At 42.4% G+C, this 27611-nt stretch overlaps 1 protein-coding gene across 2 annotated transcripts in view; it reads left to right on the forward strand.

The window, feature by feature from the left end:
* GALNT17 (polypeptide N-acetylgalactosaminyltransferase 17) overlaps positions 1-27611 on the forward strand; it is a 434680-nt gene that overhangs the window by 176388 nt on the left and 230681 nt on the right. For both annotated transcript variants that reach the window (XM_027862449.1, XM_027862450.1), the window contains exon 3: positions 15789-15955. In XM_027862449.1, the coding sequence (XP_027718250.1) occupies positions 15789-15955 (167 nt within the window). The remainder of the gene's footprint in view (positions 1-15788; positions 15956-27611) is intronic.

Below are 27611 nucleotides of genomic sequence, written 5' to 3' on the forward strand. Positions count from 1 at the left end.
GAAGTACAGTAAGGATCAGTCTTGTCTCCTTCATCAGTTTTCATCCTCCCCCTGAGCAACACCCCTGTCCCTTCTTTGAGCTTCCTTCTTTACCAAATTTAGCTCAAAACAAAACAAAACTAAACCCTTCCCATCCATCCTTGGTTTTCCTCATCTGCCTGAGCCCTTCTGACTCTCTTTTTATAGGACTGTGCCCCACTTCAGCATTCATCTGTCTTTGCCGTCATCTGTACCGGTATTTTAAAAATACTTAAAATACTTTAAAATACTAAAAAAAAAAAATAGGGCAGCTAGGTATGCAGTGGACAGAGTGTTGGGCCTGAAATCAGGAAGACTCATATTCCTGAGTTCAAATCTGACCTCAGACACATACTAGCTGCATGATGCTGGGCAAATCACTTAACTCTGCCTCAGTTTCCTGATATGTAAAATGTGTTGGAGAAGGAAATGGAAAACCACTCCAGTATCTGTGCCAGGAAAACCCCAAATGGGATCACAAAGAGTCAGACACAACTGAAACAACCTTTTTAAAATGGGAAATCTAAAAAAAATTCTTTTAATAACTGAAGTCAAATTTCCCACATGTTCTCCATCCTGAATATGCTTACCTTTAGCCCTTATCCTCAAATATTTGTTCTTATGTGTCTAATGTTGAGAGAGAAAAATTTATCTTTCTTTTGTTGGACATGATCAAGCTCAAGTGAAGGTCTCCCTGCCACATGAGATCTATCCTGATTCTCAATTTCTAGTGCCTTTCTCCTTCCCAATGCCTTGTTATCTTCTTGCATTTATTTTGTAATTATTTATGTGTGTGTTCATACTTTTGCTTTTGAATAGAAAATAAACTAAGAGCAGTTTGCTATCTTATTTTTTTATCTTAGTTACAGCTGGCACAAAGAAGATATTCACTGGTTGTTATTAGACTGATTCACTAACAAAGAAGAAACCCCACCCCTCCAAAAAAAAAGATTGGCTTATGTGACTGTGGGGAAGTACGTGAACCATTTTTTAAATTGGAGGGAGAGCGTCTTCCCGGGCCTTGGTTTCCTCATCTGTAACATGAGACAGTGTGGACTCAATTAACCCCTAAGGTCCCCTCTTGGCCTAAATCTGTGATTCAATGACTAGATGGACCCTGAGATCCAATCCATCAATTAGCATATATTATGTGCCAGGAGCTATATTAAGCACTGAGGATACAAAAAAAAAAAAGGACAATGCCTGCCCTCGAGGAGCTTACCATCTAATTTTTTTTTTTAAAAGCATGCAAAGATTCCTTCTAGTTTTAGATCTATAATCCAGTATGTAAATCCTTTTCAAATCCCTACCCGACACTTCCTTACCTGGTCTTGCTGCTTTTCTTCCCAAATAATTTATCTGTCACTACTGTAGATAAGGGGGTTTGGAAAACAAGTAGAACCACAGCAGCAACAATGTATAGTGCTTCAGAGTTTGCAAAACACTTAATAACATCATCTCATTTGACCCGCTCAACAATTATATAAGATAGCTATATCCCTGGCTCCATTTTCCACACGAGGAAACTGAGAATTAACAAGCTGAAAGGACTACCCAGAGCTAGTTCCTTAGTTGGTGAGTGTCTGAGGTGGGATTGAACCGAAGTCTTCCTTACTCAAAGTCCAGCATCAAATCCATGTCTCAACATTTCTCAAAGGGTCGGTCATTTGCTAGGTTAAGCACAAATTTTTGGGAATCCAAGCCTTGTAAATTATGTGACCACCCTCCTGTGTGGAGAGAAAGAAGGACTGGTCTCTCTGCTAAACCTCTCTCGGTGCCTGTAGGTCTCACATTTGTAAAAGGTAGACCCATCTCTGACTGCGCTATAGAATTGATGAGAGGATTTTTCCTGATCATTGACAAAGTAGGGTTATATTCTGGGTCAGCTGCTGGACGGTGCTAGTTAGTTGGGGCATCCAAACTGGGAAAGAGCCAAAGCTGAGTTGAAGGTTCATAGTTTGAGGGCACTGGAAATCAAAACCAGCCAAAGGGTTTCCAAACTGATTAAACCATCACGTAATTTGTTATCTGTAAGACAGATGTTTGGGAGGCAGGAGGTTAAGACAAAGGCCCAGGAGTCCCTGTTTATTAGTAGTCAGAACTGGCCAAAAACCTAAGGGAGCCAGGAGGTCAACAAAATTGGAAGAAATAGTCTCAGTCTTTGAGGGCGAGGCCAAGACAATGTATCTAGAATGCAGCCTTAGCAGCAGCAAACAGGTCATAGAAGAGTGCTTGGATTTAATGCACCTCCTCTTTCTTTCCTATTTGCATTTTTAATTTTAAATCCCCCCCTCAAGTAACAAGGATTTATTTTCTCTCCTGCCTATCTGCCTCTACCTATTGAAAAGAAAGACAAAAGCCTTGTAATAAATAAATATGCAGTCAAGCATTGGCCATGTCAAAAATATGTGTCTTATTCTACATCTAGAGTCCACATAGATGGACTCTAGAAAGATGCAGGTGGAATGCTTCATTACTGATTCTCTGAAATTAAATTTGGTTATTGTGTTGATCAGAGTTCTTATGTCTTTCAAAATTGTCTTTACAATGTTGTTGTTGTTACGGTATACATAGTTTTCTTGGTTTGGCTCACTTCACTTTGCATCGTTTCATCTAGATCTTCTTCGGTTTCCCCTCTGGTCAGTTTTATACTTTCTGTTTGGTCTGGGTAGCACTGAATTTCTTAGGAAACAAATTCATGTAGTTGGCAAATGACTAAGTATGATTTTTTTTCCTGGTGGAGATAAGGGTGGGGAATTTATGTGAGCCAGTTTTATTAGAGTTTTTTCTTACTGGTACTGGTTAAGGAGAAATACGTAAGTAGGAATTCTTTAAGAAAGCATGTAGACTATTGTAGGCCCTGGAGCCAAAATAATGAATAATAATAGCTAGTAGTATATAGCAGTTTAAGGTTTGCAAAGCACTTTACAAATATCTCATTTTATCCTCACAACAACCTCCAGAAGTAAGGTGCTATTATTATCCTCATTTTATAGATGAAGAAACTGAGGCAGATGGAAATTAAATGACTTACCTATGGTCACACAGCTAGTAAAGGTTGGATTTGAACTCAGGTCTTCCTAACTCCAGGCCCAGCACTTTATCTCCTGTACATTCCAGCTCTTTGCAAGCTGTCTGATAAGAATCTAGACTGTGTTATAAAGTATTGGTCTTTCTTGGTTCCACTTCTGTTACTGGTTGCTGAGTTCCAGTAAAGATCTGGAAAAAAATTTTAGAGTCTATAACATTTCCTTAAATTGATTTTAATTCAGCAATTAGTTGGTTCCAATGTATTCACAAACTAAGATGAGCAGAAACATTATCCAGCTGTAAGGAGGGCCCCACCAAGGGATTTGCAAATCTGAAAACTCTATAATTGGAACTCTTATTATTACTGACATTATATTGTTTCCTATTATTTTAATTTTGCATAGGTTCTATCTCCCTACTAGGCTATAAACTCCAAAAGAGCAGATCCTATTTTAAAAGAAAATTAGGTCAAAAGTGATATAATTTATATAGATTGAAGACCTCTTAAATATTATTAGGAGCAATAGAGAGGCCAGCCAGCCACGAAAGAGAGAGTATTAAAAAACTGATGATCAGTCACATTTGGAAGAAAGAAGAAATGGCAATCTTGATGTTTTCCAGGTGACGAACTTAGAGATTTAGGAGTCAGCCTGAAGAGTCTATGTGAATGATCAAGGAAATATGAATGATAAAATGAGAGTTTTTAAAATCACAAATACCCCAAAGTCCTCTGTTCCATTAAAAATCCATTTTTCCCCTTATTGGATTATGCCCAACTTTACAGGGTAAATAATTTATAGCTGTAATCCAATATCTTTTGCTATTTGGAATATTGTATTCCAGCATCCCTTCCCATTTAGAGAGAAGCTGCCAGGTCTTGTGTGATTCTGACTTGAATTTCTTCTTTCTGGTTGTTTGCAGTATTTTTTCTTTGATATGAGAGTTCTGGATTTTGACTATGACATTCCTAGGACTTTTCCTTCTGGGGTTCTTTTAGAAGGTAATTGGGTGGTCCTTTCTATTTTCACTTTCCCTCAGATTCGATTAGAATTTAGATGTTTCCATTTATTATTTCTTGAAATGTAATATCTAGCTTGCCTGTTAGAAACGGATTTCTGGGAATCCAATGGTTCTTAAATTATCTCTCCTTGACCTGTTTTCCACATCAGTTATTTTTGATGTCAGTTTAGCTTCTATTTTTTTTTTAATTTTTGATTTTGTTCTACTATTTTTGAATATTTCAGGAGTCATTGATTTCTGTTTGGTCTATTTAGTTTTCAGGATATCTATTACTAAAATAAAGTTTACCACTTTGTCTTCTAAGCTATTTATTCTCCTTCCCAGTCTTTCCTCAAGACCTTTTCACATCATTTTTAAAAATAACTTGCTTTATTTTTTCTCAGTATCCATGTGGTCCCTGTGGAAAAATCATCTTCTCCCTTTAGTCTTTGCTTAGAGTGATTTCAGAGTTACTATCTCCTTTTTGGAAACACCTAGATTTTCTTAAAAAATTTTTTTTAAATTTCTTTTGCTAAATACTTCCCATTTACATGTAAAAAATTTTTCTTTTGGGGGGGACTAGGCAATGAGGTTAAGTGACTTGCCAGGGTCACACAGCTAGTAAGTGTTAAGCACCTGAGACCGGATTTGAACTCAGGTCCTCCTGACTCCAGGGCCGGTGCTCCATCCACTGTGCCACCTAGCTGCCCCCATGTAAAAATTTTTAACATTCATTTTTAAAATTTTGAGTTTCTAATTCTCTTTTTCCTTCTTAACTTTCCCTCACCCCTTGAGAAGGCAAGCAATATGATAGAGATTACACATGTGAAGTCATGCAAAACATATTTCCTTATTAGCCATGTTGTAAAAGAAAACACACACAAAAGCCAAGAAAAATGAAGAAAGTTTAAAAAAAAGCATTCTTCCATCTGCACTCAGAATTCCCCAGTTCTCTCTCTCTCTCTCTGGAGGGGGACAGCGTTTTTCGTCATGAGTCCTTTGGAATTGTCTTCGATCATTCTATTGATCAGAATAGTGGAGTCTTTTGCAGTTCATTGTTATTACAACATTGCTGTTAGTATGCACAATGATCTCATCCTGGTTCTGCTCACTTCACTTTGCATGCTTTCCTATAAGTCTTAGGTTTTTCTGAAACCATCCTGCTTGTCATTTCTTATAGCACAATAATATTACATCACAATTATATATCATAACTTGTTTAGCCATTCTCCACCTGGTGAGCATCCCCTTAGTTTCCAATTCTTTGCCACCATAAAAAGAGCTACTATAAATATTGTTGTACATCTAAGTCCCCATCCATCTTCTCTGATGTCTTTGGAGTACCCACTTAGTAGTTGTATTGCTTGGTCAAAGGGTACAGACAGTTTTATAGTCCATTTGGCTTATTTCCAAATTGTTCTCTGGATGGTTACACTAGTTCACAACTCCACCAACAATGCATTAGCCTCCCAATTTTTTCACATTCCCTCCAGGCTTTGTCATTTCCTTTGAGATCATGTTAGCAAATCACATAGGTGTTAGATGGTGCCTCACAGTTGTTTTAATTTGTGTTTTTCTGATCGAAAGTGATTTAGAGCATTTTTTTCATGTGACTATAAATAGCATTGATTTCTTCTTCTGAAAGAAATCTTTAGATTTCTAACATACATACATATATACACGCACATGTACATATATGTATATTTGTGTACATATGTGTATATATACACATACATATATATGTTATATGTTGTTTTCTCTGATTGCTCTTCTCCACCTTTAGTTCCTAAACTGGGGCTTTTTGCTGGGGCCATCCACAGCCCCCAGCTGACCTTTTGGGTGGCTTGGTCTTATTCTGGTCCCCTAGGTTCTCGTGTTGGCCTGTACCTCCTGGGATGAGGCCACCTTGGATCTTTGAGGCCTTGAATGCTGACTCTTCAGGGCCCTCACTAGGATCTCAGAATAGGATATGAGAGACTCTGGAGCCCTGGGGTTTCCTGGTGCTAGCCCCACTGCTCCCTGGGCTTCCAAGGGTCCTGCTCTGGATTTACAGTTACCTGTCTCTGGCCCTTCTGTGGTTGAGCTGAGTGTGTGTGTGTGTGTGTGTGTGTGTGTGTGTGTGTGTGTGTGTTGGTGGTGATGGTGGTAGTGGTTTATGGGTTTATTTGCCCATATTGGCACTTGCTTTGCTTGACAATAATTGATAATAATCATAATCCTAGATCATATTTACATAGCTCTTTAAGGATTACAAAGCGTTTTATGAGTTATTTCATTTGTTCCTCACAACAACACTTTTTGGCAGCTAATTATTATCCCCATTTTACAGATAAGGAAACTCAGGCTGAAAGATAAAGTAATTTGCCCAGGTCCTCCTGAGTCCAGCGCTCCATCCACCCTACCACCTAGCTACCTAGATGTCTTCTGAGCTCCTCTCTAACTCTGCAGCTATGTTATGATGATAGGTGGGCGGCTACATGGTTTCAGTGAAATGAGAGTCACGGGCCTAGAATTTGAATCCTGGCCCTGCTGTGTTTTCCTTGAGTGACTCAAAATCTCTGGACTTTGGCTTCCTCTTCTGTGAAATCAGGGTTTTGGAATCAATGGCCCCTGGCATCCCTTCTGGCTCCATATGACACTGGGCTCTCAAGATCTGAGTAGAGAATTATCGTGAATAGGGCAGCTCGCTTCCACACACTTAATATATGACGCTGTCAAGTCCAAATCTGACCATCCCTGATCTCTCATACGTTACTAATGAATTTTGCCATCTCTCTGATAATACGGTTAATCGAGGGGAATGAGAAGTCAGGACATGCTCCTCCTGTGACCTGCCATCTCTTTCCCACAAACTGGGCTGTGCTGTGACTCCCCAGTGGTCAGTGATTTCTCTCTCTCAGAACGTTCAGAACTTTTTCATTTATACCCATTGTCCAGAGCAAAGATAATTTGTGTTTCAGATGATGGGCTGGATCAGATGACCTCAGAGGTCTTTTCTAGCTACTGACACTCTATGATTCTTAGTTTGCTGTGACTGTTTATGGTAAGTCATGTCTGATACTGCTGTTTCTCTCATCATGTATGTCCTGTATCTCCAGGTTTGAAATTTAGATCATGTCTCAGACACTTCTAGCTGTGTAACCCTGGCCAAGTCATTTCAACCCGGTGCCTCAGTTTCCTCATTGGCAAAATGAGGGCATTAGGCATTTTATGGCCTCAAAGAGCCCAGCCAGCTCTATATCTATGGTCCTAGATAGCTATAGTATACAATATTACTCGACAGGAGTTAAGATCACTCTCTTAGGTAAGAGGCAAACTAATCCAGTTGGAGACATTTCCCATTGATGGCAACTCTATCTCCTAGTCTGATAAACTGAGCCCAACTCCCTAATTATTTCAGAGAAACACAGTTAAACTGCATCTTGACTGGAGATCCTTGGTCCCTTTGGAAGCACAGAGATAAGACATGGTTTCAGGGATCACTCCCCAAATGGGCAGCTTCCACATGTACCATCCTGACTCACCCAAAGAGACAGGAGGACAGGGTGATCAGCTCTGGGGCCACAGAAATCCCTGGTTCTTGTTCTACCAATGTTCCTCTCAAGGAGCTCATCAAATCTCTCAATGATAATTTCCTGGGTGAGAGCACCAGGTAAGCAACTAGGTCAGATCACCAGCCTGAGACTTTGGCTTCACTCACCCTTCATAGACTGGCATGGAAGCAGGAGATGTGACAACACCTGATTTAGGCATTTTAATTAGCATCAGCTGCTATTTTCCATTCTCCAAACTGTGCTTGGACATTCATGGTTTCCTTTGGGCTCATGGTTTGCAGAGTAGGTTCAATGTCCATCTAGGGTGAGGGGCAGGGTGTTCCCTGAACTTTTGTTGGGATTGGTTTTTCCACCATGTAAGCTTGTATGAGAGGCGTGTGTGACCACAGCCTTGCTTCCTTCCAGCAACATCCTTGCAGTCAAATTTAATTCAATATTTTTTTTAAAATGTCTACTATGTGCCAAGCGCTGTGCTACATACCAGGGATGCAAAGATTAAGATGAACCAATCTTGCTTGCCCTCAAAGAGTTTCTGTTCTTTTTTTATTTTATTTTATTCTTTAGGCAATTGGGGTTAAGTGACTTACCCAGGGTCACACAGTTAGTAAGTGTCACAGGTTTGGTCTGAGGCCGGATTTGAACTCAGGTCCTCCTGACTTCAGGGCTGGTGCTCTATTCACTGTGCCACCTAGCTGTCCCCAAGAGTTTCTGTTCTATTGGAGAATACAATATATACACAGATAAGTGATCAATCATCAAGCATTTATTAAATGTCTACTGTGTGCCAGGCACTGTGCTAAGAGCTAGGGATAAATAGTAAAAAACTCTCTGCCCTTAAGGAGTTCACATTATCCTGGGGAATATGGCTGGCTGGGTACACAAGTAAATAATCAGTCAATCAATAACCAATAATTAAGCCCCTACTACATGCAAGGCACTGTGGTAAATCTTGGGGGATGCAAAGGCAAAAATGAAATAATCCTTGCCTTCAAGAAGCTTATATTCCACAAGGGAGAAACATGGAAACAGATAAATAAAGATAATTTTTAAAAATTAGACCTGGAAATTTGTGATAAATACAGGTGTATACAAAGTAATTTCTATCGGGGGCAGGGGATAGGACTAATAAGTATGGCAAGTAGGGTGGGAGGAAGATCAAGAATGTTCTCTTTAAGGAAATAGCATTTAAACTTAACTTTGAAGAGAGCTAGGGGTTCCAAAAGGCAAAGGCAAAGGACAGTGCTGCAGGTGTGAGGGACAGCCTGGGCAAAGACATAGAGGTGGGTGATGGAATGTTGTGTTTGAGCAGCAGCTAGTAAGCCAGCTGGGCTGGAACTCAGAGTGAGTAAGGAGGCGTAATAGGAAATGAGTCTAGAAAGACAGGCTGGAGTCAGGTTGTGAAAAGCTTTGATGGCAAACAGAGAAATCTGTATTTCATTCCTGAACCAGGGAGAGACCTCCTTGGGTACAACCTTAGATGAAGTGCTCTCCCAGTAGCCTCTGGGTCACTGTGGAGCCCATGAAGGGAGCCTCAGAATGGGGGAGCTAAGGCTTCAAGAGATCTTAAAGACCACTCCTCCTTCTTCCATTTTATAGATAAGGAAACTGAGGCATTGACCACTGTTACTTAGACAGTAATTGTCAGGAATGGTATTTGAACCCAGGGCCTCTCCTCCTACTACAAAGGCAGTGTTCTTTACACAGAAACACCCTGCCTCCTCCATCTCTTACTCTTTTCCCCTTCCCTCCCCCTCCCCTTTCCTCTTTTTTCCTTCCCTTCTCCCTCTCCCCTCCCCTCTCCCCTTCTTCCCCTCCCCTCCCCTCTCCCCTTCTTCCCCTCCCTCCCTCTCTCCTCCTCCCCCTTTCTCCCACTCCCATCTCCCCCTCCCCCTCCCTCTGTCATGACTGAACAACAACAAAGTTCCTGGAATGCCATCCTTCCTGAGCTCTATCTGTTAGAATTCCTCATCTTCAAGTGCTACCTTAGTGTAAACTTTTCCTGATCCCTCCAAATTAGTGTGCCTTCTCATCTAAAATCACCTTATGTTTTGACTTTTGTATAAATATATACACTTATATATTGACTCCCTGGATAGACAGCAAGCTCTTTGAAGGCAGAGATGTTTCACTTATGTCTTTGTATCCCCAGTGCCTACTATAGTACCTGGCACATAGTAGGTGCTTAACAAATGTTTGTTGATTGATTATGTACCTGTGAACATGTTGTATTCCCCAGTAGAATGTAAGCTCTAGCACCTATCGCTCAGGTAGGAGGCCTTTGATAAATGCTTATTGATAGAAGGTAAGCCCCTTAAGGGTAGGGACTATTTCATGCATAGTACCTGGCACACATCAAGCATTTAATAAGTCTTTGTTGATTGATTGAATCCCTGAGTCACCACGTGGCAGGAGCATATGGTAATAGAGTGAGGAGGGGGCAGTCAGAGGCCCTGAAGGCCTACATAGTGGGTGTGGGAGGAACAGAAGGAGAGAAATTAGAGGGAGGGGCCTAGAAGTCAAATATCATTTGCAACAACCCCCATCTTTTGTAGACAACACTACAGAGTTTTCTTTTTCTAATGTATCTCTTTTAACATTTATTTTTACTTGCATTTATAATTTATCCTTCACATTTTCTCTTTCACCAAAGCCCCCCACCCTGCAAAGATGACAGACGGAACTTTCCTCCTACACCTGCTCAGTCCAGCAAAGCCAATGCCCCACTCTTCTGGGATCCCTCTCCATCTTTGGACAGTTCTCATCGATAGGAAGTTTATATTGCGCTCTGGCCTAATTTTGTTTTGCTAATGACCACACTCTCTGGCACCAGATGGAACAAGTGCCGTCTTCCACCAGACAGTCCTTCAGACCCTTGAAGGCAGTTTTTATGTTCTCTCTGAGTTTTCTCTAGGCTCAAGGTCCCAAGTGTCTTCAGTTGATCCTCAAATGTCATGAACTCATATCCCTTCCCCGTCTTGGTTGACCTCTTCTCCAGCTTCTCTGGAGCTCAAAGTGACCTCAGGAACAGTTTAGTCCAACCCTGTCATTTTACAGATAAAGAAACTGAGGCCTATGGAGATCATGTAACTTGTCTAAGACTATATAGGTAGGATTTGAACCCAGAGCCTCTGAGAGCCAGTGCTCTTTCCAGTGTACCCAAGCCACTATTTCTCAAGGAAAACCACTCAATTCTTTGATGGCTCCCATTATTAAGATCTTTTTTTCTTATGTTCCTCTGAAATCTTCTTCTTTTCCACTTTTACCCGAATTCTGTCCTTGGGGGCCAAAGAAGCAAAGGTTAATAATAATTCCTTTTTTCACACCATCCCTCTTGGCCTAGCACTCAGTAAGCACTTAATAAATGTTTGATGAATTAAACCAATAGGAGGCAGCAGCTTAAGAGCCAAATGTGTTTTTTCTTTCTCATTCCTACTGCACTCCCACCTTTATCTAGACAACAACATCTAGAAGGGATTCATGGCAATGGAGAGGTAAGGCTGGATGGCCTAGGGGGGCCTTCCCAGAGCTGAGTGTCTGTGACTCTGCTTCGACCTGACTTGTGAATGGAATAACTGGGTGATTATAGGTGCATCCAAGACCCACAGGACTCAGTTCCCTTAAAGAACTCTCATTTCCCCCTTCCATGAAGAACAACTGGCTTGGGTGGGCGCATGGGTAAAGAGCAAAAGGAAGCTATGGAGGGTATCTTCCTTATTTGACCTTGGAGGCCAGAAGAATAGAAGGGGTTAGCAAATGAGACCATATTTGAAATGTGCTTAGCACAGTGCCTGGAATACAATAGGTGCTTAATAAATGTTTAATCCCTCCTACTGCCACACCCAAGCAAGGGATATGTGGCATTATCATTTTTAAAAATGACAGTTTATTGATATCTTTTGTTTTTACATTATCTATATTTCCCAGTATATTTCTCTCCTCTTCTCTTTGCCTCTCAGAGAGCCATTCCTTATTACAAAGAATAAATAATGGGAAAAAAACAGTTTGGTAAAAGTAACCAACATATCAAAAAAGTCATTACCACCACCACCACCATCTTCTCTTTCTCTTCCTCCTCCTTCTTCTCCTTCTCTTCCTCTTCCATCATCATCATCATCATCCATCATCTAAAACCCAAGAAACTTCTTTATTCCCCTTTTTAATCAACCAAGAGAGGGAGTATTGGTGGGTAGGTAGCCTGTCTCTAAGTCAAGAAGACCTGGATTTAGGTGTTGCCTCTGATGCACCTTGAGTGTGTTACCCTGGGGAAGTCACCTAACTCCTCACTGTTCTAAGCAACTTTCCAAGACCATAAGGCACTGAGAAGGTGCCACTCTGCATTGGTGGAGGGGGCTTCTCAAATGGGAGTTGCCTAAACCAATGCCATCACAGGCCCAGTCCCTATCCCCAACCAACCAAAAATCCAACTGGGTCAAATATGAATTAGGTAGTGGGAGGGAGTGAGAAGTGGGGAATTATAGGTGAAATGAGTGAAGGAGAAATGGTGGAGAGGCCTGTCCACCTGTGACCCCTTCAGCGGACAACCACTTTTCTTGGGTCATGGGGGCCTCTGGGGAGTTCCCTGTGACCTCAGGACAACCCTGCTCTCTGCAGTTGCCTCACAGTAAATGAAATGATCCCTTCTCGCTGCAAACAGGCCAGTCAATAACCATTCTCATCCGCCGGCAGTCCGCAGGAGTGGATTTACAGCTGAGTGGTAAGAATAAGACAGAATGATCAATGGATTCCCCAGATGGGCTCCTCCAGGAGACACAAATGTATATTGTAACAAAACTTTATTTTCTTCTGAAAATTGCCTGCATGATTAATACGGCCTGACATCACCCAAGATGTTCAGCATAAAAAACAGCCATATTTTTCCCTCTCTCCTGCTTCCTTGCTCACTTTCCATTTTGCTCTCGAATGGGTTCTCCAATATACTTTGCAATTTCACACCTGGGGAAAAAGTATTTGTTAAAAGTGGATGGCCCTGCATTTCCATTTCAATTTATTTCTTCCCTGAGTTTCTTACTTGGTGTTGACTAAGTGTAAAATAAAATTTAAAAAATTTTTAAAGTAGCTTCCCACTTGCTGTTTTGACAGAGGACCCAGGATTCCAGAATCCCTGGGATCTGGTACCTAACTATGCACCCCACCGCTTCCCTTGTCCTTTGGTAAAAGGAAGATGATGTCCTTTGGTAAAAGGAGGCATCCAGCCTTATAGTCCTAGGATATTGATTGGCTGAGAGAGAATCAGGGAAGTGGCCAGCCCTGCTCCTTCTTCTTTAGACCCTCACAGTGTCAGGTTGGGCAAGGCAAATGTGCCATGGGAGAAGCACAAACCCAAGTGCACTAGCCTTGAGTCATCATTTCTTACTTAGATGATAAGGTCACTTCCTAACCAGTCTCCCTATATCCATTCTCTCTTGTGTCCAGTCCATCTTCCCAACTGATATTCCTAAAGCACACTTCCCCATTCAAGATACTTCAAAGGTTCTTTATTGCCTGTAAAATAAAATATGGACCCCTCTGATTAGGAGGTAAAGCCCTTCTCAATATGGAGCCAACCTCTCTTTCTAGGTTGATACATTTTACTTCCTCTCAAACCTCCAGTACTCCACCCAAACTGTCTGACTTGCACTCACTCCTATAAGTAAGGTGACATTTCTTCTTCCACATGAATGACTTTGCCCAAGTTATCCTTGGAATTCCAGCTTTCTCTAGGACTTGCATAGTTTACCATCTTTATGAGGCCTTTCCTGAATCCCCAAGTTGCTAGTACCCCCACTGCCAAATTGTTAGATGTTTATTTAGTGTGTGTGTGTTTTCTATATCTATTTCTATCTATCTATATCTGTGATCATGATATATCCTCTTGGTGGAAAGTAAGCTATTTGAAATTAAGAAATGGCTCATTTTTGTATTTCTATCTGCAGTCCCTGCACTGAGTGGGCACTTAAGAATGTCCTGGAAACAAACTGCTTTGTATTAGATCTTGTTAAATAACACGGTTGTGCTGGGACCACTCAAAGCTGGCACGCTTCTGTTCTCTCTGGTGCTTTGGGCCCCGTGTAGTAATAGCCTGGCTCAAGGCACTTGTCTAAGGGGCCCTCTCTGGTCTGTACCCAAAATAGTTTGGGAATGCATTAGATTGTGAGCCCTCAAGGGCGGTGACTGACCTGCTTCTCTTTGCATGCCCAGCCCTTAGGAGATGGGTGTGACCAGATTCAAGCATGGTTCCTTTGATTCCCTATCTGGTGCTCTTTCCACTCCACCATAATGAAAATGTGGAAAGTGCCTGGAAGAGCTAGAAGTATGGAAAGACTAGGACAGAAAGCCCAGCTGAGAAGTTATTGGACTTTTGGCACGTGATAAGGGACCAGACCTTGATGGCAGCCACAGAAATGGTGGCTGATGGCAAGTAGAGGGTGTGTGAGAGGAAGAAGTCTTGAGACTGTGTGATTAGAAGATGGATGATACCAATTCCCAGAGAGGGAAGTCATAAGGGAAGCTGGTCTGGGGGCAGCAGTGGTGAAGTTGAGGTTCCAGTCTGTTGGAGGGAAGGCCTGAGATTCACATAAAGCTGGATACCTGTGCAGCAAAGTGGGCCAGGACAGAAGCAGCTGTAAGACTGATGCTCCATCCTCCTACAGCAGGGTTTGCTCCCATCAAAGCTGGTTGGAGGGAGCCCTGGGAGACAGCAGAGTTAGGAAAGCCTTGGCTGGAGAATTTGAAGTGGGGCATCATTAGGAGTGGTTCCCATTTTTTAATGGAGGAACCTGAGATCTGGGAGGTATGGAGGGTGAACAGATCTGTTCTATCCAGTACCTGATCTCATTCCCATGTGTACCCCAACCAGCGCCCCATTGTACAAAGCTTTGGGCGTGTTATCTAGAACACTAGATTCAGCATCTTACTTGCAAAGCAGCTTCAGTCTGGATAGTGTGATGGACTCAGGGGTTTCCAGGATAAAGGGGAGCCTTTCAGAGAGAGGACATTTAAAAGTTCACTGCTAGGTGGGAATTCAGTGATGGGAATTGTTTCTCAAGGAAGTGCAGTCTCAAGTCAACCATGAATTGATTGAATGTGTGATGAAATCAGACTTTTTCCCCCCTTGGATTTCTGGTCCATATGTGTTGGGGGTTTTCTAATGCACGGTCACATTCAGTTCATTCCCCCAACTTTTGCAGAGGGAGAGACTTAGAGAAGATCAGAAGTCAATGATTCTTAGCTCTGCAGATAGAAAGGATCTCAGCAGCTTCCTATTTTATAAAACCTACTCATTTTACAGATGGGGAAACTGAGATTTAGAGAAACTAAGTGATTTGCCCAAGGTCAATTGGATAACATGGATCACAGGCAGGATTTGAACCCATGTCCTCTGACTTCAGAGCCAGTGTTCTTTCCACTGTATCATACCTGAATTTATTTCATATATATTTGTTCTTTGTATTTGGCTATTTGTACGTCACCTCTTAATAGATTATAAGCTCCTTAATAATAGCTAACATTATATATCATTTTAATTTGCAAATTGATTGATAAATATCATCTGATTTGATCCTCACAAGAAGACTGTGAGGTAGGTGTGCTAGCAGTATGCCCATTTTACAAATGAGGAAACTGAGGCTGAGAGAGGTTAAAAGCCTTGCTCGTTGGTATTCAGCTAGTCAAGTGTCCAAGGTGGAATTTGAGTTGTTTTTTTAACACCAAGTTCAGCACTCTATCTATGATGCCACTGAGCTGCTTTCTACTACTCAAGAATAGGAAATGTTTCATTTTCTGTATTTGTATTCCAACCTCCAACTGTGGTGCCTGGCACATAGTAGGTACTTTAAAAATGTTTATTGATTGATTGATATATACCTGTTTATGTGTTGTATCTCCTGGGTACAAAGTAAGCTCTCTGAAAACAAACTGGTTTTAATTTGTCTTTATATCCCTAGCATTTAGCACAGTGACTGGCATATAGCAGGTGCTTAATAAATGCTCATTGATTAATATAGTAGGCACTTAACAAATGCTCGTTGATTGGTTTAACAAGTGCTTAATAAATGCTCATTTAGAGTGTGACGTTTGTATCATGTGTGGATCAATTGTATAGATTGAGCCAGAATTCTTCTTGTGACTCGTCCCAGGCCCGTTGGGCCTTCATCTTAACTCCTCTTTTGTTTGGTCTCTTCCCTCCAGGTGTAAGGAGCTGAAATACTCCAAGGATCTGCCCCAGATTTCCATCATATTTATCTTTGTGAATGAGGCCCTGTCAGTGATCCTGCGGTCCGTCCATAGCGCCGTCAACCACACGCCAGCCCATCTGCTGAAAGAGATTATCCTGGTGGATGACAATAGTGATGAAGGTGAGTGAAGCCGGGGAAGTCAGGTGGCATTCTCTGGGAAGGATGGGACATGAGCAGGGCATAAAAGTCACTCTCAGTAGCCCCCCCACACACACACACACAGAAGGGGAGGGAGAGAGAGAGAGGGAATTTTCTTTCAGAGTTTTTCACCATCATTTTTCTCTGCTCATCCCTGGAGGTGCCTGTGGAGTAGGGTAGACTTCCATCTCAATGGAAGTCCTCACTACTTCTCTGTCCCCTAATCCTCCAGGCCTTTTAGGAAGAGAATTCCAAGCTGTATATTGGGATTAATTTCCCCTTTGCATGCCACCTCAAACAGATGAAGCTAAGAATTTAGATTTCCTCCCGATTTTCATCTTCCAAGAGTCCAAGAGAGGGAGGTCTTGGTAAATGAGCCCATTCACACTGGCCACTGAAGACTGTTTAAAAACTCCTCAAACCCTCAACTCCACCCCACCCCCTCTCTCTTAGCAGATGGCATCTGCTGCTACTTCACCGAGAAGACCGAGGCCATTCCGGATGACCTCCCTTAGTTCCTGTCTGCCTCCCCTCAAAACCTGTCTGGGTCTCTTCCCATCTCGTTCCCCCTTGCTGTAGTCAGTGAGAATGAGATGGCCTCCGTACTTACCATGGTTAACCTTTCCACTTATATCCTTGATCTCATCATCTCTTATCTCCTCTAAGACCTGGATCCATTTTGCCTCATCTTTGGTCTCTTTCTTTCTACTGGCTCTTCGCTGTCTGTTTGCAAATGTGCCCAGCTCTCTCCTCTCCTAAACACTCACCCTCCCACACACCAATTCCTCCCCCACTGAAACAAAGACTCTTTCCCTAGATCCAGCTACTCCCAAGAGTGGATGCCGTATTTCTTTCCTCTTCTTAAATGCTAAACCCATAACACGTCTAATCTCTGGCTCTGGAGTCAGAAGACTTGGCTTAAAATTCTGGCTGTGACTTTTACTGTGTGTGAGCTCTTGGGTGCATCACTCTGGGACTTGGGTGCTAGTCTGGAAGATGAGGAGATTGACCTACATAGCCTATGAGCTTTCATCCAGCTCTGTCTATGAGTGTGTTCCACTCTGCAACTCCCTTTTGTCACCTTTCTCCAATTTCATCCTGCCTTCTCAAGTCCGTGCCTTCATAAAGACCATCCGCCATGCTTGCAACCAAGGCTTTTCCACCAGTTCCACCATTGAACTGCTGTTAGTGTCTCCCTCACTTGTATAGATGGATAGATGACAGAGATAACATATATTCACAAACATATTTACATGTGTATATGCCTCATATGGTTGTATATATGCCACAAATGTATATATATATATCACACATATAATCTTATATGTAATCTCATATACATATAATCTCTTATCATTTATCTCACACACAAACACATATATACATACATACACACACATATATATTTTATATATACATATAACATTTATCATCTATCTACTAAGGTGATTTCAGGTGTTGGAGGCACCAGCAACTGGAGGGGAATCAGGAAAAGTCTCATGTAGCCACTTATTTTATAGACCTATAAATATATGTTTACATATTGTCTCTCCCTATGGAATACAAGCCCTTTGAGGGCAGGGATAGTTTTAATTTTCTCTTTGTGTCCCCCATGGCTAAAGCCCTATTTGGTCACTGTTTGGGCCCTGATTGGCTCAGAATGAACGTAAATAACAATTGTTTCTGTTTTGGTCAGAAACCCTGAGGATCTTCCCCTCCCAGATCTATTTTTTTTTTTGAAAGAGGCCATTCTCTGCCTCATTTTTATTAAGCCTTAATCACCAAATGGGTGTTGCCTCAGTCAAACTGAGACCTGTTAAAGACCTTAGCTTAAAAAGGCCAAGGTCCCCCACTGCATCTTGGGCCATCTCTAGTGGTCTTGATCCATATCTGGCCACTGGACCCAAATGGCTCTGGAGGAGAAAGTGAGGTTGGTGACTTTGCACAGCCCTCCCTCACTTAAATCCAAGCCACTTGAACATCATGACATCACCTTCCTTGATGTCACGGTCCTCTTCTAGAACAAAGGACAAACAGCAGCAGCAGCCTGGTACATAGTAGGTGCTTAATAAGTGCTTATTGAGTGATGAGTCAATTGTATAAGATGTCACTGGGCCTAGACTTTGGAGGATATTAGGGATTCTGGATGAGATATAAAGGGTAGCAAGTAGCTTGCTGATTGTCACAAAGTTAGTGAAAACCAGTGGTGGGATCTAATCACCCGCCTGACTCCAGGCCACCATTCCATGTATATAGTAAGAGTCTAATTGATGTTTGTTGAATTGAATCTGCACAGAGCACAAATCAAAACTCCCCTCCCCCAGCCACCAGGGGCAAACATAGGTGCGTAGTAAAGAGTCAGATTTGCAGTCATTTTTGTGTAAGAAAAGAAGGTTTGACAAAAGGCAGGTCTCCAAACCCGGTAAGGGAAGGGAGCCTCTTTCAGCACCTCGGAGGGACGGCAGTAGATAAAGTCTCAGTATTGTGCAGAGCTTCTGTTGGCTACTATTAAAGATGTTCCTTGTGTTGGCTTGTATCCCATAAACTTTTACCGTATCCCCTGGATAAAGGCACCCCCTCCCCCCGGCCTAGGACATAAAAGGAGGCCTGGGTGTATTGCTGTTTTGTAGCTTGTGAGCCCTGACTCATCTGGAGCAGTAGTATGAAGATGGCACTAAACCTACTTCATCTCTGCATTCCCCCTTAAACCTCGCCCCAAGGTCTGGAGAAAGCTTTGGAAGGGCCTGGGGCAGCGCCAACGATCCCATTAAAAAAGGTGGACTGTCTTGTGCCAGAAACAGCAGCCAGCACCTCCGAAACCCAAGCCGAGTGTTTCCCTATTTCATCGGCCCAGAAGAGGCCAGGCTCTGTCTTTCCCCACCCCCTCTCCTGCTGGTGGATTGACTGATCAATATTGATTAAGGCCCCGAGGGCAAGTGTGATGTGCTAATCAGAGAACGGGCTGAACCCCCATCGTTCAATTGGCAGATGAGCTGGCTCATGAAATTTCCATCTCCCTTGTTTCCCCTCAATTCCTTCCCTCTCTTCCCATAATAGTAGCTCGGATTTACATAGTAGTTAAAGGTTTGCAAAGCAGCATTGCATGTTATCTCATTGCTGCTCACTACAACCCTGTAAGGTGGGAGCTATTACTATGCCCATCTCCTAGCTGAGCAAACTGAGGCGTAGTGTGACTTGTCTGGGGCAACACAGTCAGTGAGTGTCTGAGGCAGAATTTGAACTCAGGTCATCCTGACTCCAGTTCCAACACGCTATCCACCTAGCTGCCTCTTTTTTCTCCCTTTTGGTCTTTTCATTGCTTGTGAGTGTACCTAAGCCTGGGGTGCCTAAGCTTCTGGGAGAGGAGCTGATCCCCATCCCGTCCTATCCCAGTTCTGGTACCTGTCTACTGTCCTCGTGCCATCTACCCTTGGTTTGGCCTGTTTTCTTGACTACCAGGTCCTCTAGGACTAGTCCTCCTGAGGAGTAGGGGATCATAGCATCTTAGGTGTACAGCTGGAAGGGACCATAGAAGCCCTTCATTTTCTTGATCTCTCTATGTGCTGCTGGGCCAGTATGTCTTGGCTTGGTCTAGAGTTGACCGCAACTAATGTTGAAAGGGATTTTTAGAGGCCATCTAATCCAACCCTCTCCCTTTCCACATGGGGAAACTGAGACCGAGCTAGGTTATATGACTTGCCCAATGTCACATGAAGGTCAGAGGTGAGGTCTGAACTCAGGTCCTCTGACTCCAGAACCAGTGATGGTCTTTCGACTGTGCTGTGTAGTCAATCAATGGACATTTATCAGCTGCCTGTTATATTATGTCAAGTATTGTGCTAAGCACTGGGGATACAGATATGAAAAACAAAAAAGGAGTCCCTACCTTCAAGGAGCTCTCAGTCTAATGGGGCAGATAAGGTACAAACAACTTTGTACAAACAAGCCATAGACGTGATAAATTGGAGATCAGTATCAGAAGGAAGGCACTAGAGTTAAGGGGATTGGGACAGGCTTCCTATAGAAGGTGGGACTGGCAGTGAGGAGGGAGAGCACTCCAGGCATGGGGAACAGCCAGTGCAAAGTCATGGAGTCAGGAAATGGAGTGTCATGTTCAATAAACCTCAAGAAGACCAGGAACAGAGCTATGATTTAAACTTCAGTCCTTTGACCTGAAATCTGGTATTGTTATGCCAAACATATTCCTCTATTCTTAATGCTATAATGTTTTGTCAGGTGGCTTCTGACTCTCCCTATCTCAAAACATCAAGTTCTGTTTCCGGGGCCATCCTTCACATTGCCTGTGTGTAGTACAGTGCCCAGCACATAGTAAACTTTTAATAGATGCTGGATAACTGACTTACAGATTCATGATGGCTTAGCCTAGAGAATCCTCCCCTGAGCAGCCCCTTGTTTGGGGTGGCACTGTTTGAAGACAGAAAACCAAGACGTGTCATCTGGAAACCTATTATTTTGAGCAGAAGGTTACACCCTCCTGTGTTCAAAAGAGATTCCTGTAAAGGACCCCCTTCCTCTCCTTCTCACTCCCACCCCTTCTGACCCTACTCCCTTTCTTTGCTTTTCTCTCTGGTTTATAATTGCAGAGACACCGGGAGGTTTGTGTTTCTAGGTGATAACATTCTCCTTAGGTTGTTGGAGTCCCAGGGTGAAGTAGCCCAGGGACACCTTGTTATCTTACTGCTCCGCGATTCAATAGGATTTTGTTCATTTGAGCATCACCTGCTTTCCCCCTGACTGTTCAAGAGCCTTCATAATCAGTAACCATGTTTTGTCACCTGTTTTGACCACTGTTACCAATAAAAGTGGTCGGATAAAAGGCTCTTCAGGAGAGCAAACTATATGTTGGAATGCATCTGAATGCTGGCAAATCACCATGATAGTATAGAATAGGCCCCAAAAGCTTAGATTCCCTGCCTCTACCACTGGACTCCACGTTTTCTTTTACGTGTGGGCTGCTCTACCCATGAGGAGTATATGTCAAGACTGAAAGGGTGTAGAGGCATTCAGAGAGGAAGAATGGGGTGAAAGAGGCCCAAAAGCTTCACCAGGCAAACGTTTGATTATCCAGATATTCACTTCTTTCTCATGGATCCCTGTAGACTAGACTTTGGTTAATTTGACCATCAATCAACAATGAATAAATGAAAAAGGATTTATTAATAACTAGCATTTACCTAGCATTTAACGGTTTGTAAAGTTCTTTAAATATGCTCTTTAATTTGATCCTCACAAAAGTCTGTGAGATAGGTGCTTTTATCATAGCCATTTACAGATGATGCTGACTGAGACTCAGAGAGGCTGTGACTTGCCCAAGGTCATACAGCTAGCAAGCGCCTGAGGCCAGATTGAAATGCAGGTTTTCCTCACTCCATGTAGAGCATTCTATTCACCCTACCACCTTGCTACCTTTATGTGGCAAGCACTGTGATAGGCTCTGATATACAAATTAAAAATAAACAGACAAAAAAAATAATCCCTGCTCTCAAGAAGCTCACTCTCTAATTGGGGGATGGAGGAGCAGAATATATGCTGGACACTGTACTAGCTTCTGGGGATACAAAGACAAAAAAAAAACTAGTCCTTGCCCTCAAGGAGGTTATATTACATTGGAACAAACAGTATGCATATTCCCTCCCTTCTTTAGTGCAGGTATAAGAAATGTGGTTTTTTTGGAGAGCTGTGGAAGAGAGGAATTTGATCTGGGCCAGGCCTAACTTGGGCCAGTCTAGTGATTCAGATTTGGGGTTAGAATGCAATGAGAATTTTATGGCTTTACTGATAACAAAGAATAAGAAGGATATGATTTCTCAGGTTAAAAAAAAAAGGGTAATTTAGTTAAAGTGGGCAATTTTCCTCTATCTCAGCATTCAGCACATCAGACAGCCATGCTAATTCAGTAACGTATTACCAAAGGGAAGAGGGAATTTGTCTAAGTCAGGATTATTTTTGTTTTGCTTTGATTCTGTTTCCTAACCTTGTTTGTTGATCTGCTAAAACCTGTGGGCCCCTTAGATTTTTAAAAATTCATAATTGAAGAAAATTGCAAATTTCAGTTAGAGATTAGTGAAAATAACTTCATCATTTCTTCCTGTCCAATTTCATATACCCCCTGAAATCCATCCACAGATCCCTTGGGGGATGGAGGCACTTCTGCTCTAAAACTGAAGTGTGGTAAGGTTGTGACTTACCCAAGGTCTCAGTGGCAGAGCTGGGATTTGAACTCAAGACCTCTTATTCCAAATCCAGAATTCTTTCCATGAGACCACATGACTTCTTAGGTCATCTTTGTGTAGGACTGGCTGCACTAGTGAGGAGAGCAAAGGGATACCCCTAAACCAGTGCTATCTGATCACTGTGGGCTCTCCAAATGGCACCAGCTAATCAAGTGACAGGCTTATGTCTCCAAAGCCTGTGAGGAAGCACCTGGGGCATTTCTCCCCTGATGAACAGATCTTAGTGCAAAGAATCTAAAGAAGGAAGCAGGTGATATGACGATGACTTTTTGTTTTTTGTTTTAATGGCTCTGGTGCTTATTATTGCTTAGAAACTGCCTGTTAGTCATTGAGCATTGAGTATCAATATTCCTGTAATAATAAGTATAATGAAAAGGAGCTTCAGCCATGTTCCATCACTCGGGCTCCCTCGCCAGGAATGAGCCCACCAGCTGGTGAGATAGAGCCAGGAGCCCCTGTGGGTCCCTCAGCCATGTTCCATCACTCGGGCTCCCTCTCCAGGAATGAGCCCACCAGCTGGTGAGATAGAGCCAGGAGCCCCTGTGGGTCCCTAAGCCATGTTCCATCACTCAGGCTTCCTCCCATCGCGTGGTGAGATGGAGCCAGCATCCACTGGGGGTACCTCAGACCCTCATCTATGCTCACCCAAGAGGAATGTGCCCATCCAAAGGTGAAATGAATCCAGCACTTGGACAGCTCTCTTGTTCATACAGCAGCTTGAATTCTCAGGCAGTTTCCCTGAGGCAGGTGGCTGCTGCCTACAGGTAGTACACTGTGGTCTTGAGGTTGGGAGCATTTATTTCTGTTACTTAGAGAGGATAAAGCCAGAATAAAAAGAAGTGGCTAGGAGCGTAGAGGTGGTACGTAAAGCCGGGTCTTCTTGCTTCAAGGTAAACTTCCTACCTGCTATATTATATACCCAATCATCATTATTTTGAATAATTAATAATTGTTATTCCTAGTATTATAATACAGAAAATATCCAAAGGCAGGGCTGACTTTTCCGTGGAGGCTGCCTTCTGTGATCACACAGTTTAGTGGGGTGTCTTAATATTTTTCCCTCATGTCTTTCTTCTTTCCCTTTCCCATTTTCCTTTGAGCCAATTCTACTCTCCCCATGGAGCTGGTTTGGAAACACTTACTTACACTAGAGCCCCTCCCTTTCTGACTGTCTTTTTTTCCTTATTGAGCCTCTGGCTCTCCCCATGTTTGACATCAGCCCCCTCCCTTGTGCCAGCTCCAGCATCATTTTCCTCCATAAAGCTGGGGATGACCCAGAAATCAAGTCCACCTGTCTCTCCTGCATTATTTCATTGTCTGCTCATGTTGTCCTCCCCTATAGAATGTCAGTTCCTTGAGGGCATGGAGCATCCCTCTCTCTCTCTCTGTGTCTCTTTGTTTAACACAGGTACTGACTCTCAGTGGGCACTTAAGAAACGCTTTTGGATGGATTGATGAAACATTGTAACATAGTTTATTTATTCCTTCTGTTGCTGCTTTTAAAGGCAGAAATATCAGAGCCAAAAAAAAAAAAAACCTTCACGAGTGAATCTGGAGTGGTGCTCCTTTTGGGGTTCCTAGATGATCTTAGTTTTTTGTTTGTTTCTGCCTAGAAGAGTTACTGATCTTAGTGGACCCCTGACTGGAGAGGCTCTGTCACTCTTGGCTCAAATTGATGGAATCCAGAAATGCGAGTGGGGTGGGAGGTAGTGAAGGGAATCTCCAAACCCAGGCATACAATTCTCTTTCCCCATCCGCCATTCTCCTCCAGCCATGTACACTCCCCCAATTTCCTCATCAGAAAATGGGCCTCATTATCCCTGTATGAACATTTTATTTCATATGACTCATGGCTGAAACTCACCTGGCCTTTTCCCCGCTGTTTACACCTGTCAGAGACTTTCCCATATCTCCGCCTTTCGTCAGTTGTTTCTGTGCATGGGTTGATCTCCTCCCCCTCATCTTTAACTCATTGATCTAGAAGTGGAAGGGAACCCAGAGGCCATCTATTCTACGCTGGTCCTTCACCTCCCCCATTTTCAAATGAGGAAACTGAAGCCCAGGAATGTCACAAAGGGCAGTACACCACAGAGGTCGCTTGTGAGCCGAGGTCTTCTGACCCCAGAGCCTGTGGTCTCCCCACTGGCCTTCCAAGATGAGGTCTCATTTTCCTCTGGTACTCAATTACAAGGAATCATTCGTTAAATTTGTTTTTTTTTTTCATTGTGTTACTCAAATATCTAAGACTGATTGAATCTGTTAGGTGTGATAAGGGTACCTTAAATAAGTGTGAAATTTCAGACCTTTAGGTGACAAAGCTGAGAAAGCTGAGCCCCGCAAGCTCCCAGCACCTGCATGATTTCAGTCCCTGGGGAACTAAATGCTATTTAATTTTTTTAAAAAAAAACCCAAACTGGTGGAGGTTTTTAAAAATTTCTGTTTTATAGGTGCTCTTGATAGACCTTTAGAAAAGATTGTAAAGTAGATACATCTGGACTTCAAAACTCCCCTCCCTCTTTTCTCATACCTCTTCCCTTTGGCTGAATCTTCCCAACCCCAGAGGTACTCAGAGCCTTCGTGTTCTCTTGAAGCTTTATTTCCCTCCCCTACCCCTGCCCTCGACCTGAGTCTGCCCTCTCTGACCACTCCTCATGCTCTGTATTGTCCTTCCTGCCGCTCCTTCATCAATAGTTACCTGTCCTACGCCCTGTGTCATCAGGGTTCTGCTGAGAGATTAAAGGGAATATGGTCAACTAATTCATACTGACTTATTAGTGGGTGCTAATAGTGTTATCTCACCCTCGGAATCCATTTATGCTTGAACAGGGGACTTGAAAGCCGTAACCCAGAGGAGTGACAAATGCTGATAATTCCTAACACTGTTGTGAGCTGGTGGGGAAGAAAATCTTTGGGATAGACAGACCTTTTGGTCCTTCTTAAATTATACTTAAAACATGGATATTTCTCTCTGTCTCTCTCACTGCCTGTCGTGTTCTATCTATCTGTCTATCTGTCTGTCTATCATATATATGTATGTACGTATGTGAATGTATCTATACATACATACATTTACACATAGAAATACATAGATATGCACACATATACATATATACACATTTACACATATAAACACATACATGCACACGCATACATATAATTCCAAAAGTCTTAATGTGGTTTTAAGCTATCTTAAAACCACACTAAGACTTTTGGGACACTGTGTTTATGTGTGCCATACATGTATACATGCCTGCTTACACATGTATATGTACACATATATGTTTGGTAGCATTTATAAAGCACTTTAAAGTTTGCAGAGGCATTACAGATATTATTTCATTTCATCTTGACAAGAGCCCTAAGGGGTAGGTGCTTATAGTATTTCTATTTTTACAGATGAGGAAGCTGAGACAAACTCAGGTTAAGTGACTTGCCCAGGATCAGTTAGTAAATGTCTGAGACAAGATTTGAATGCAGGTCTCCTTACCTCTAAGTCTCATGCCCTAGCTAGCCTCAGCATGTACATGTGTGGTGTTAAATGGATATCCCAAAAAGTGTTAGATTAGTTTTAAGCTTCAGTGATTTAAGAGACTTCTTGGAACACTTTGTATAATACATGTAAGCACATACACAAATAAACATAACATATATGTGCATACAGAGAAGTATCATGGTAGTGTAGATAGAAGATTGACCTCAGAGTCAAGCAGATCTGGCTTCAAGTCCTGCCTATGACATATAATAGCTATGTGATCCCAATCCAGTCACCTCCCAGCACCCCAGACAACCCTAAGACTCTTAAGTTATAGAGGATGTATTGAACTGCACAAATGTGTGTGTGTGTTTGTGTGTGAATTTCCTCATTGGAAGTTCCATGTACCAGGGAAACCACAGGTCTGATTCAATTACCATAATAATATTTAACAATAATAACATCAATAATAAATTTAGACAGAATATTTAAACTTTTAGGGAGTTACCAAGCCAGCTCATTTTCTACCAGGGTGGGTGCCCAATTTTTCCACTAAACCTGTTAACAGGGCTCTGCTTGATTAATCTTTTAAACCCAGGGATCTTTGGAGAGCTGATATTGTTGGATTTGACCTTCTTGCTCCCACTAAATCAAGAACCCAAAAAACTCCTGAAATGATTAAAGCTGTTCAGAAGTCGAATGGGCAGCCAGGAGACAAGGGCTTCGGACAGAGGCTGGACAACCACTTGTTAGGGATGCTGAAGAGAAGATTCTGGAGCAGGCTTTAAAGGAAAGATCCTTTGATGTCCCTTCCCATGATTCCGTCATTCTCCTCTAAAACAGGGAGAATGCACGTTTATTAACAATCATCGCTTGTATGGAGGAACTCCAACCCAAACATACCAACCTCCAGCCTGGAATCTTCTCTTTTCTCTTCTCTTGTCTCATAGATGCCCAAGCTTTGCTCCAAGCTCAGCTCATGCATCCCCTCCTAAATGGCCCTTTCTGTTCCTGGCAGCAGTTCATGTATATCCCCTCCCCCACAAATAACTGATTACTAATGACTCCCATTGGGCTTGGGTGCCTCCCTCAACTAGAGGAGAATCTTTTTAATTGAACCAAAGCAATCAGAACTGAGTCTGAGCACAGCCTGTATACTCCTTTGAAGCAATCAAAACTATGGTATGAGGTTGGCTTATGCAAAGAAAAGGGAGGTAGGAAGTGGAATGTCATGGGTGAAGTTTGACTGGACCATGGAAACATGGGCCTTTCTATTTACAAGAGAGGCTCATCCTTCCTGTCAGTACAGTGGCTCGAACACTGGCTCTGGAGTTAAATCTGGCCTCAGATGGTTGCTAGATGTGTGACCCTGGGCAAGTCACTTCAATTTCCTCATCTGTAAAATGGGGATAATAATAACACCTACCTCCCAGGGTTGTTGTGAGGAGAAAAATGAGATAATATTTTTAAAGCCCTTGGCAAGCTTCAAAGTTCTATATTAATGTTAACTCTTTTATTTATTTCATTATTTTATTAGTTATTATTATTAATAATTATTTGTTACTGGATATGTCCAGCAACTATGATAGGAAAGGTAAAGAATGTCAGCATCCCTCAGAGTTAGAAAGGAAAGCCATTTAATTGGTATCAGAGACTTAGTATGCTAGTCTTGAGTAAGAATACAGGGAAACTTGGTGCATATACATACCAGATAAAGTGGGATCTTCTTGAGGGCAGGGAGGGGCTACTTCATTTTTGTCTTTGCATCCCCATGTATCCATGTATGTATGCATGCATGCATGTATGGCAATATATATGTAGAGGTGTATATGTGGAGAGAGAGAGAGGGGAGGAGGGAGGGAGGAAGAGAGAGAGAGAGAGAGAGAGAGAGAGAGAGAGAGAGAGAGAGAGA

The sequence above is a fragment of the Vombatus ursinus genome, unplaced genomic scaffold (assembly GCF_900497805.2).
Source record: "Vombatus ursinus unplaced genomic scaffold, bare-nosed wombat genome assembly UNPS02014768.1, whole genome shotgun sequence".
Lineage (NCBI taxonomy): Eukaryota > Metazoa > Chordata > Mammalia > Diprotodontia > Vombatidae > Vombatus > Vombatus ursinus.